This window comes from Nannobrachium achirus, assembly GCF_963921795.1.
Source record: "Nannobrachium achirus genome assembly, chromosome: 7".
Classification (NCBI taxonomy): Eukaryota; Metazoa; Chordata; class Actinopteri; order Myctophiformes; family Myctophidae; genus Nannobrachium; species Nannobrachium achirus.
This window is the reverse complement of record NC_137816.1, coordinates 38,465,324-38,477,223: the sequence shown is the minus strand read 5'-3', so window position 1 is coordinate 38,477,223 and position 11,900 is coordinate 38,465,324. Positions and strand designations below refer to the sequence as shown.

General features: G+C 41.8%; 1 protein-coding gene across 1 annotated transcript in view; it reads right to left on the bottom strand.

Annotated features, from left to right (window-relative positions):
• The window catches only part of igdcc3 (immunoglobulin superfamily, DCC subclass, member 3), a gene marked incomplete at both ends in the record, with an annotated part of 88,358 nt that extends 79,295 nt beyond the window's left edge, over positions 1 to 9,063 (bottom strand). The window contains one exon of the mRNA XM_080730213.1: positions 9,000 to 9,063. Within this exon, the coding sequence (XP_080586339.1) occupies positions 9,000 to 9,063 (64 nt within the window). The remainder of the gene's footprint in view (positions 1 to 8,999) is intronic.
• Positions 9,064 to 11,900: the final 2,837 nt, after the last annotated feature.

Below are 11,900 nucleotides of genomic sequence, written 5' to 3'. Positions count from 1 at the left end.
ATAACGGTTAGCTGTGTTTTTTTTTACGCTCACCCAGGGAAAATAAATGCTAGGTACGTGATAACATTTTTACAGCATATTGCCATTATAGACACCAATTAACATTTTATTGTGGAAGTACTTACGTTACATGCATCAAGCCCAGTACATTCCTACATCGTTAGCCACATTAGCCCTGCAATCGCAGTTCTTCTTTTTTATATTCATATTTTTATATGAACTGCAAAACGTAAAAAATGGGCTAAACTGTGTCTGACTCAAAAAAGGCAGAACGTCAAACCTTTGGGGCTACTACCAAAGGCCACCTGTGTACATTCAGAGCATGTGCGCACACGCGCGCGCGCACACACACACACACACACACACACACACACACACACACACACACACACACACACACACACACACACACACACACACACACACACACACACACACACACACACACACACACACACACACACACACACACACACACACAGTCTTGCAATTCCAGCAACGTTATAATTCGAATAGAACACAAATGGACTATCTCTCTCAAAAGCAAGGTTTGGTTACAAGCAAACCAACCTGTCAAGAGTTACTTCACAGATACTCCCATATTACCTGTGGATTTCTACTGCTAGCATGTACCCAGCCACTATGCTGTCAATCTGTTTGGAAATGACAACTGAAAGCCCCACTCATTCTCCCATTATGGCACATTGCAATCCCTGCTGGGCACTTTGAAACGTGTCCTCACACTGTAATCACCCTCAAGGTCAGCCATCAAAGCAGGGAGTAGGAACATAGTGATTACGTGATTCTCCTTGAAGCATCCTTCTACTACCACTGATAGAGCTGGAATTTCTGCCACCGGTGCTTTTCGCTAATATTACAACCTGAAGCGAAAATGAAATAAAATGATATAGAACGACCAAGCTGTGTCTATTTTTCAGGAGTGAGCAGGAGGTTCCTAGGCAGTATAGGAGGGAGAGTTTAACTCCCGTCACCAGTTTCCGTGTGCCTCGAGCCACCGGTGTTTTCCATCTTTCACCGGTGGCGACATTAGGGGAGCACTCTGTTCCTCCCCCGCTGACCTGCTGACATTTGAGCTGAGATGAGGCACAGAATATCACGCATCAAAGCTGACTTGAAGACAGGATACCCTCCATACCAAATCCTCTCCTATCTGTCACTTTCTGGACCGGAGGGGACCCTGATTCAGTGAAAGAGGTGGCGAGAGAAGAGCGTGTGTGTGCGAGCGAGCAGTGGGGTAGTATAAGTACATATTCTAAGTACATTTACTTAAAGGGGAAGACCACCCATTTTCAATATTGAAATATGTCATTAATATACCTTAGAGGAGTTGTGTGGAAATAGAAAAAAAGTTCCCCCCCTTCTGTGTTGCCTAGAACTGGAGGATTTATTTTGGGGTTTGTATTGTAATGTACAATGTGTGATGTCATCAAGTTGTACTTTACAATACAAACCCCAAAATCAATCCTCCAGTTCTAAGCAACACAGAAGGGGGGAACTTTTTTTCTATTTCCACACAACTCCTCTAAGGTATATTAATGACACAGTTCAATATTGAAAATGGGTGGTCTTCCACTTTAAGTACTGTACTTAAGTACACTTTCGAGTTATTTGTACTTTACTTCAGTAATTCCAATTACTCCACTACAATTACTTGAAAACTTTAGTTACTAGTTACTTTGTAGATCTTGATTATTATTACAAAACATGCATTAACAACTTCAGCCCTATATACATTTCAGCCATTTGAAAATAGCCGATCTACAAGCTCACGTGAGCTTGTAGATTTGTTATTTTCAAAAGATTTGTATGCATTTGAACATTTGAAATGGGGCTCTCTGCATAATGGGTACTTTTACTTTTGGTACTTTAAGTACATTTTGATAGCACTACTTTTATACTTTTACTCAAGTACATTTTGAATTCCGGACGTTTCCTTGTAACAGAGTATTTCCACATTAGCAGAGCTACAAGCTCACAGCGCGGCACCAAGTGCCGCGCTGCGAGCTTGTAGATCTAAAATAGCAGATCTACAAGCTTGCAGTGTGTGAGCTTGTAGATCTGCTAAATAGTTAAAGCATTAAATTATTCTAGGCCTAAATGGGTTAAGTAAGAAATGTGAGAACATTTTCCACCACTGTGTGGGTAGGAGTGGGGGCACAGCAGTGGGTCAATGTGTAATCTCACTGTGGCCAGCAGTCACTCAGCTATATATGTATGTCCACTCAGGCTGAACCTGGCAATGAGGTTAATTGTCTACCCGGTCCACAAGTAAGACTAAAGGGGAAAATCAGTCAAACAGAAGCACGTATTTAACTCCCTTGCACGTGTGCTCACTTTCCATATCTCTCTCTCTCTCTCTCTCTGACGCACGCACACACACACACACACACACACACACACACACACACACACACACACACACACACACACACACACACACACACACACACACACACACACACACACACACACACACACACACACACACACACACACACACACACACACACACACACACACACACACACACGTTCTGTGACTGCTATGCCAAGGCCCTAACAAAAATAATGTCTGTTGTTAGTTATATATGCCCACTAGTTCACAACTGTGTGAAGGATTTTTAGTGGTCGCGGTGTCTTGGGGCAAAGAAGTGGGGGGGCAGAGGGAGAACAATAAATAAAGGATGTAAACAGGCTGACCTGACTTGGTACCATAAAAGAGGAGCTTAGCAGGCTCTCCAGGTATCACGTTTCAGCCGCTGATGGACTAAAGCACTACCAGCCTCTGCCCCGGGCCCTGGAATCTGGAGGGGGGAGGAGGGGGGCCGGGGGGCCGCGGCAGCACAGGGGTCAAAACAGAGAACCTCCGGCGTCATCCCTCAAATTCCGAGTCCCAGAAATACTCCCCCTTAGGTGCATACGAGGAATGCATTGACATGTTCGTCCATGAGGATCACATAATGAACACTGAAAGAAATATCCCCATACCTCTCTCTCCCCTCCGCTCTCTCTACTTCCTTTATGTCTCTCTCTCTCTCTCTCTCTCTGAGAAAAGCATGTTTAAGTGTCCAAAGACCCAAGGAGGGGGTATAGTGGAGAAATATTTAACCCTTAACTGGCCGGCTGCTCTGCTGCTTCCCAGAGCCCAAGTTGGTAAGCCAGGGGTCTTCAACCAGGGGGTCCAGGACCCCTAGGGGGTCCTCCTTTTTTATATTAACCACTCGAATCCTATAGTGTCCATATTCTGAGATTTTTAGCCAGCGAGGCGATTTGAGCTTGTAAATCAGCTATTTTCGGCAAAGACGTTTGGTGTAGAGGGGAAAAAGAGCAGACTGAGTACGGAGTCAAATGTCAAGTTATGTATTGACGGTTCAATCTGAAAACACAAATTGACATGAATCAAAAATACACTGATGGTTGTGCTGTCAAACAATTAAACTATATGGAATCAATGATCAGGTTGTGGGGGTCCCTGCTTCATCTCTCTCTCAGCTAAGGGGTCGTTGGCCTGAAAACGTTGAAGACCCCTGTGGTATAGCCACACTACAGTAGGCTACTGCTGCTGCCCAGAGCCACGCAGAGCCATTCAGGCCACTGCTTTGCGGCAACAAAGCAAAAGTGTTTGCCCACAGGAAGAGAGAGAGAGAGAGAGAGAGAGAGAGAGATACAGAGCGCACAGTGCCTGAGGACACTCAGCCAATCAGTCACGCTTCATGTTAGGAGCAAAACATGGATGAGGCTCAATATGAAGAAGAAGAGAAAAGACTCTATTATATGTTAATGCTTCAGGACACAAATGAGGCTATGAAGTAGACAAAGGTGTCAAATGATATCTTCTCTTAATGAAAGAGTTTAGACTGTTCAGTCCCCTGCTATATTATTAATCGATGTTATCCAGCTTTGCAGAGGGCCATGCAGATAACAGCCAATGCTTGCACTGTAAAATCCTCAGTGTTAATTGAGAGTTAATGAGTGGACCACATGGAATCGGAAGGATCCCTTTGGTTGCATGTGTCCACTTCCAGGGTTACAAGTGTGTGGTTTGAATCAACATGCCCAATGTGTTAGCAAGGCTATTGAATGGCTTCATTAATGCACTGCATATATCTCAGCTGAGCTATTTATACATGCCTTAAATAAGCTTCTTGCATTAGAAACAACTGCTTCCGCTTTGGCTTTGTACAGTAAATGAATAAAGCATATTTGAAAAGATTGACATTCGATGGATTGGCAAACAAATGAGGCCTCTGAACGGTACAAAGAAAAAAAGAATAACCCTTAGGGAATCACCCTGAATGGAATTGAATGCTATCTCTAAACCAGCAGATCCAATGAGTAAAAGGAGGCTAGGCAAGGTAAGAGCATTTAAAGACTCACTACTGATAAAGAGACAGAGGGACCACTCCATTAACACACCTCAGCGATATATGGTGTGTTACAGTCTAAGTATGCGTGTATGTATGTGTGCGTGCGTGCAGGTGTGTGTGTGTGTGTGTGTGTGTGTGTGTGTGTGTGTGTGTGTGTGTGTGTGTGTGTGTGTGTGTGTGTGTGTGTGTGTGTACACTTGTATTACCATACTTGTGAGGGTCAAATGTTCCCACAAGTATAGGAGAATTTGTGCCATTGTAGAAATCTCCCGGCCCTCATAAGTGAAATGGATGTTTTCTTTCTAGTTTAAAAAGACTTGGATTTACAATTAGGAGAATATTCAGCTAGGGAATAGAGTTAGGATAAAGCATTTAGAGAGGTTTATGGGGTTAGGATTGGAGTTACCGGTATGCCTCATTTATACTCAGCCTACATGCACACCGGTGCCGTGCACCAAAAATAGACAACCCATTGTGAGCTTGTAGGTCGGCTATTTTCGGCTTTGGGTTGGGGGTTAAAAATGTGAAAGAAATTGCAAGCAAGACCCATTTTCGAAATATGTGTATACATTTTTATTGGTCATGTTACACATGTCTTGTTGCTTGTATGTGACGAAACAATTAAAAACTGTTAAAGAGAAAGAAATCGCATTCTTAAAAATCACTGTGTGTGCGTGCGCAGACTGCGCACGTGTGCGTGTGCACTATGCATCCTGCATCTATGCATGGAACATGTGGGGAGAGGAAGGCATGGCTTTATGGACAGCAGTGGTCACATCAATACCCATACGCTCATGCAAGCACACATGAATAGATGCACATGTATAACTACTGTATACAGTAAGCTGATACATACTGTATACACACACACACACACACACACACACACAGAGATGCACACAGAAACACACCAACCTCACACACGCACCCCATCTTCACGCTCTTTTTATTGGAGGAAGGACACCCTAGCGTGTAGGATTACATCTGGCCGAGACCAGAAAGCCTGTTGCCTGACAGAGACAAGTGCTGGGCTAAGTGTGGCTCATGCCCTGGCTTACTATTGACAGATAAGTGTGGCGAGCTAGCGCAGAGGTTTACTGCTCCCACTGTAACGTGAGGATCACACACTGGCTACTGACAGCTACACGTAGTTAGCAGAGAGAGGTAGCAAGTGACAGAGCAAAGCTAAGTGAGCTTGGGGACGTGCCGCATGCTTCCTGTTGACACCAGTGTGTGAGGCCATAATGTGCTACTGACACACAACTAGGCGTCATATGACAGCTTGTGAAGCTACAGCTTTTTTTGTTCTTACTTTAGTACACTCAATTATAACCACCAACGAAACATTTGAACAGTTGTCTAAGTCCTTGTTTTTCCGAAAGCAGCCTAAACTCATACAGACACACAACTTTAATGTATTATTTAGGAAAATTCATTTTTGTACAAGGTTGAGATAGTGACTGATCACTCAATTCTACCATCGAACATAACAAAAGTATGTTCTTTTGTATAAACTGTTGTTTACGTTACATTAAAAAGAGCTAGCCTCATGAGGTATATCCCAAAGAAATGCAATGGAAGAGCAGCCTTGTGCTGTTTCATCATACTATGTCTGACAGTTAACAATCAATATTCACCCTATATCCAAGGGAAACCACAGTGTGAACACTCTTCATATTTGCCTCTCCGACAGGCAATCTGCCAGGTAAATTATTAATCAATGCCCTTCCATTTGAACCACTTCAATACTCAAGCAAGTATAGTTTTAACAGGGGGGATGTTTACCTGGTATAGTAAGAGCAACAGATTAATCAAAACTCTAGCGAACCTTGTTATGATGATCACAAAGAAATAACACTGCTGCTGTACAGTAAGAAATAACATGCAAGATGAAAATGAAAAAAACAAGGAGCAGGTGTTCCAAACAATCCAGACGCAGATGTAAAACATTGAAATTCCCTGAATCAGCTTCCCTGTGCCACAAATGAACAAGAACTTAGTTTATAGATAACAGCATTGTTACTGTCACTGCAAGTGGAATCCATTAAAAAACATTATTTGGGAATACTGCACACAAAAAGATATCTCCCTCCCTCCTGAATTAATCATTACAATACATATTTAATCTTGGCAGTCAAGAAGGCTCCCATTGCAGTCTTGCTGTCAGATACTATTATTTCTATTGAAGCTTAAAAATAATGTAGTCGATATGTTTAAAGTATTGCTCAGTTGGATGAGTCCATGACTTGTCTAAGATATTTCATGTAAATGTTATTTTGTTCAAATAATTATTACATCGCTCTATATACTCCAATAGTAATGGTTGTAGACAGTATAGTGTAATAGTATAGTGTGTTTAACAGAGGTCGCCATATCTCTCTAGCCCTTTAGTGAACAGAAAATGCAGGTCGGGACAACAATTTTATCCAGTCAGGAAAGGGAACTCGTACAGGATACTGGTGAAAGTGAAAAGTGATGACACGAAGAGATGAGCAGACAAAATTGAAACCAGAACACTACAATACAATTCAAGCTGATAAATGGGTACTCTCTTCTGTTTATTAAAGAGCTTGGAGAAACATAGTGACTCCTGTTATTGAACAAACACTAGTCTATTGCAATTTCAGCTTTGACTTTTTACACACACGCACGTACGCACGCACGCACACACACACACAAAGGAAAAGAGTACACAAAGATTTGTTTCACCTTTTCCCCGCTAACAGTGGAGTAATATGTAGTAATAGTGCAACATGTTTATTTGCTGCTTGTGGTTGTTGTTCCAACCCCTGTATAAATCTGAAACTATTGTGTTTCCCCCGTCGTCAACCGTCTTTGAATAAATCAGGAAAAGATCTGTTGATTCATTGTAACCCCATCAAATAATGAATACAGTAATATGTGTGGTTTTTTTTGGGTTAATGTATCACAAGCCATCATTGTGACAACACATGGATTTGTGTTCAACCATGTCCACTCACTAGACATGCGACATGATGATATGAACCCCAGTGCACTTCTCTTCTATTCCAGGGAGCGCGTTCTGGGATCCTGTGCATGCAGTACTTTGCAAACACTCAATAACTCCTCCAGCCTGTGTGCTTTCCTGCCTTTGAATTAAGAGGCCTCGCATAGAGAGAGAAAAACTGTCTATCACACCAAACAAAGGCTGAAAGCATTTTTGAAAAGGAGGAGAGGGACAAGCTTGACATTTAATCTGTACAAATATTCTTCCCAGCAGGCAATAACCACAGTCTTTTTATCTCTTCTCTCAGCAATAACCACTGTCATTTCAGCCATCCACAGGGTGCTGTGTTGGGTGTATAAAGACTGACAAATCAAGATCTCAACCTACTATGTTAAAAGTCAGCTGATATCAATGAAATATCCTCTCCCTGGTAAAGTATCCCTTTCAACAAACACTATGAACTAACTGGGGGGGAAAGAATCTGAAAAAAACGTACAACTTCTCAGTGGATGGGAGTTATTGATAAAAAGAAGTCATTCAACAGATTGCAGCATTTTAGTAGGCCTAATGTAGGCATAAGAAGGACATTATTAAATGCATACATTGGTCCTAATGTATCCCTGCATGCTGACTTAGAATTACCTATACCCTCTTGACCATCACCAACCAACCCTAATGTTACTTCTAAAGAAAATACCAGTTCTGATCTAGACCATCCTAATGTCAAAGAGAGACCAACTTCGCACAAGGGAAAAAGGCAATATTATCATTTAAAAACGAATGTCACAAAAAATATTATTATATTATGAAAACAAAGATTAAAACCCGACAAGAAACTCTGTTAACTGTTAAACGTGGCTGTTCAATATTAAACTGCGGTGCATCCAAAAGCGAGCAGTAATAGGCTACATTGACAATGAACTGCAAACAGTCTCTTTACCTGCATGGATAACTGCACAGTTTTAAAACATGACACGTTTTTCCACATTGTTGTGGTTTGACTGGCTATAATTCAATATCCACAAACAGATGCAATGCAAAATAACCAGATTCAGAAAACTCAACTCAAGAGCGAGACATTTTGATTTAATACAAAATAGACTACAAGAAAATGGTCAAGTTCAGGGTTAGTCGGCATGGTCAGTGCATAGTGGTGCAACCGTGCATCTATAGCAGTGGGTCCCAATCTTTTTTGCCCATGACCCAAAAGAGAAATTAGCCCAGGACACAAACTATAATATAGCATCTGCAAAAGCACCCAACGCATTGCCCCCTGTTGTGAGCTTATAGATCTGCTATTTTCACTACTTAAACATGTGTTTTCTAATTTGTGGAATTTCTTAGATTTTTCTTTTATTTATTCATTCATTAAAATTTATGCTTTTTTGGGAATGCTTTTTGAAAATATTTTTGAAATAATAATTACAAACAAAATATAGGAAACAAAAAAATAATGTACCCATAAAAATGCGTCCGCGACCCACAAATGGGTCCCGACGCAGTGTTTGGGAAGCAGTGATCTAGCCTACTTTGCAGCATGCACCACTTTTGAAAACAACAGATTCATGACAATTCCGCTCCACAAAGGTGTTAGTGCCACATCGCTAGGCGACTAGGGGCTATAGTAAGAATAACGCCACTTACCGATTAAAGCATTTAGGAGTATCCCCAAAAAGCATGGAACAAGGCAATGCCTTCTGGTAGCCATTTAAACACTTAGAAAATATATCCCAGTTTTACTTGAGGAAAACAACGCAAGGTGAGTGGAAGAAAATAAAAGCACGCACACATCCAGCGTCAAAGCTCTACATGTTCCGACATACACTACAATGCTACAGTTGGAGGCGAGCTGGGGTCGAACATGCTTGCGCCATTTTGCACATCTATCAGGAATCTGTCAGCATCTCGCTCTCTCTCTCCTCCTCTATCCCTCTGCTGTATCCCAAACCCGGCCTCTCTGTCTCTGTCTGTCTCTCTCTCTCTCTCTCTCTCTCTCTCTCCCTCGCTCTCCCCCTCACACCGCCACCATGCCCCATTCGCTGAATCTGCTCGGGGAACAAAAGATACTAGCTCTTAGCGTCAGAAGGAGTTCTCCTATAACGCTACGTCACCTATGAGCCGTTGCGCTGCAAGACAGGCCGCGCACCCTCTCGTCTGTAGTAAAAATAGAAAATACAGTTTCGCTACTCAACAAAACAAAGACGGTTTTAGGAAGTTGAAAGCCTACTTTCCTTGGTGGGAACACTGTCAGCCCCCACCTCACGTCTAAAATACACTTTTTAGCCAGAAAAGAACATATTTCACCGGAAGGCAAAATCTGGTCAATGGAGTTTTGTATTGACAAGATCTGTAGAGGGCGGTGTGGAGCAGCTAAAACTTCCGGTGAAATATTTTATTTTCTGTCCAAAAGTGTATTTTAGACGTGAGGTGGGGGGCTCCGAGTGTTCCCACTAAGTAGAGTAGGCATTCAACATCTTAGAACGATATTTGTTTTGGTGAGTAGCGAAAGTGTATTTTTTATTTTGACTACAGATGAGAGGCTGAGCAGCCTGGGCTACCGCGGCTGTGAGCGCAAGGGCTCCACAGTGACATAGCGTGAAGGAGAACTTCTAACGCTATGGACCAGAGCTAAAAGAGAACAGATTGCTGCGCTTACAAGTCAGAGAAACCCTACAGCATCAGCTTGAGTTTATCATTATTTTTCACTTTCACTATCTAATAAGTAATGCCAATTACAAGTAGGCTACTATTATCATCATCGTCTTCATATAAACTTAAAATAAATAAAAAATGTTAAAATCTTTTAACAAAAAAAAAACGATATAGCTATTAAACACACACAAATAGGCCTACATGTGAATTACATTTAAAATATCTTTCAGGTGTGTATGGGGATACTTTTTTCCCCAAAAACATTTAATTTATCATTGGTGGTAGAACATTTTTACAAAGACAATATAGATAATATATTGCCACTTGCCAGAGAGGAGAAAATAAGAGAAGAGTGACATCTAAGGGTAGCCACGGGTATTAAGGTAGGTCGGTAGGGTATCCCTTATTATGGGGGCAATCTGAGTTACTATGGGCCGGGGTAGCCTGCCTATGTTTAGAAAAGAAGGCACATCAAAAACCTGCATGGGGGTTCTTCTTGCATTCGTTGTTGCGTCAATGATGGCATGATGACAAAAGCAGGTAGTCTACACGCTTATTAAAACAACATTTATCTTCAAGTTCATTTTCTTATATTTTTCTTTTGTTTATAATAAAATTACTAGTAAAACCAACTCCACGCTAACCGCACACTGGATTGTTTACTCACGTGATCATTATCACTCTTGGGTAGGATATGCAAGTTGTTGGCACAATAAGGCACAATAGCCTACCGGTATGCTATAATAAAGTGATGAAGGACCAACATAAAACAACATAGCACATTAATCCCCATAACACATTCCTAATAACAAATATAGCCTAAATAGGCCTACATTTCTCTAGACAGAACTGGTGTGTGGCACTGTGTGCCCGCCCGAGGCATGCTGGGAAGTCCCTCCTATGTAAGGCTACACTAGTTGATGCATTTAGGCTACTATTAAAATAACAACTGCAATAAATGAAGTCATGCTGCACCTGTTTACCATTGATGAATCCAACACGATGACCAAAATAGTAAACAACGTTATAGCAGCTCTACCTCCCTCTTGTGGACCAAGCATACATTGAGGTAACCACTCCTAGCTTAGGCCTAAATATTTGGCAATTTTGTGTGATATATCACACTAAAGAAGAGAGACCATTTTTCATATAGGCTAGCTAAAATGAACAGGATGATCCGGCTAACTGGTGTTTAATTACAGTAGCTTGCCTATGGCCATATGGCTCCTTTTTCTTTCTTTTTTTTTTTCTTTCTTTTTTTCCCCCAGAATAAAAAAATTCACCCAGTAATGCTATGCCTTATAGCTTCTCTGTAAGTACTGGCAGGCCTAACTAAATCAAACAGACAGCAATTAAAACAAGCTACAAGCAACAATCTAACCTGGTAGACAATTACACCAACGATATATGAGAACATAAAACATATAACCTCAGAGGATTTCTTCCTCCTACTCTTTTACATGAGTTATACATACTGTAACATATTTATACCAGCTCAGTGGCCTTGTGGTTCTATTGTCTGCCTTGAGATTGGGAGGTCGGGGTTTCATCCCCCGGTCGGGTCATACCAAAGACTATAAAATGGTAACCAGTGCCTCCCTGCTTGGCACTAAGCATCAAGAGTTGGATAAGGGTCCATGAGCTAGATAAGGGGGTATAGTATCTGCAATATACAAGCATCATGTCCAGGGGGTGTACTTGTACATCAACAGCAAATAGGCTCCCGAGTCCTGCCCAGCTGCCCTATGGGCCACATGGCTCAACACTCGAGACTCCTGACTGACTGCTCTCCATACCCTCTTGTCTTGCATCATGGGCTCCTCTTGCGCCTTGGCTTGGAGTACGTTTTCTTCATGCCAGTTCCTGTTGCCTGACACAGTGTCCTGCCTGCCT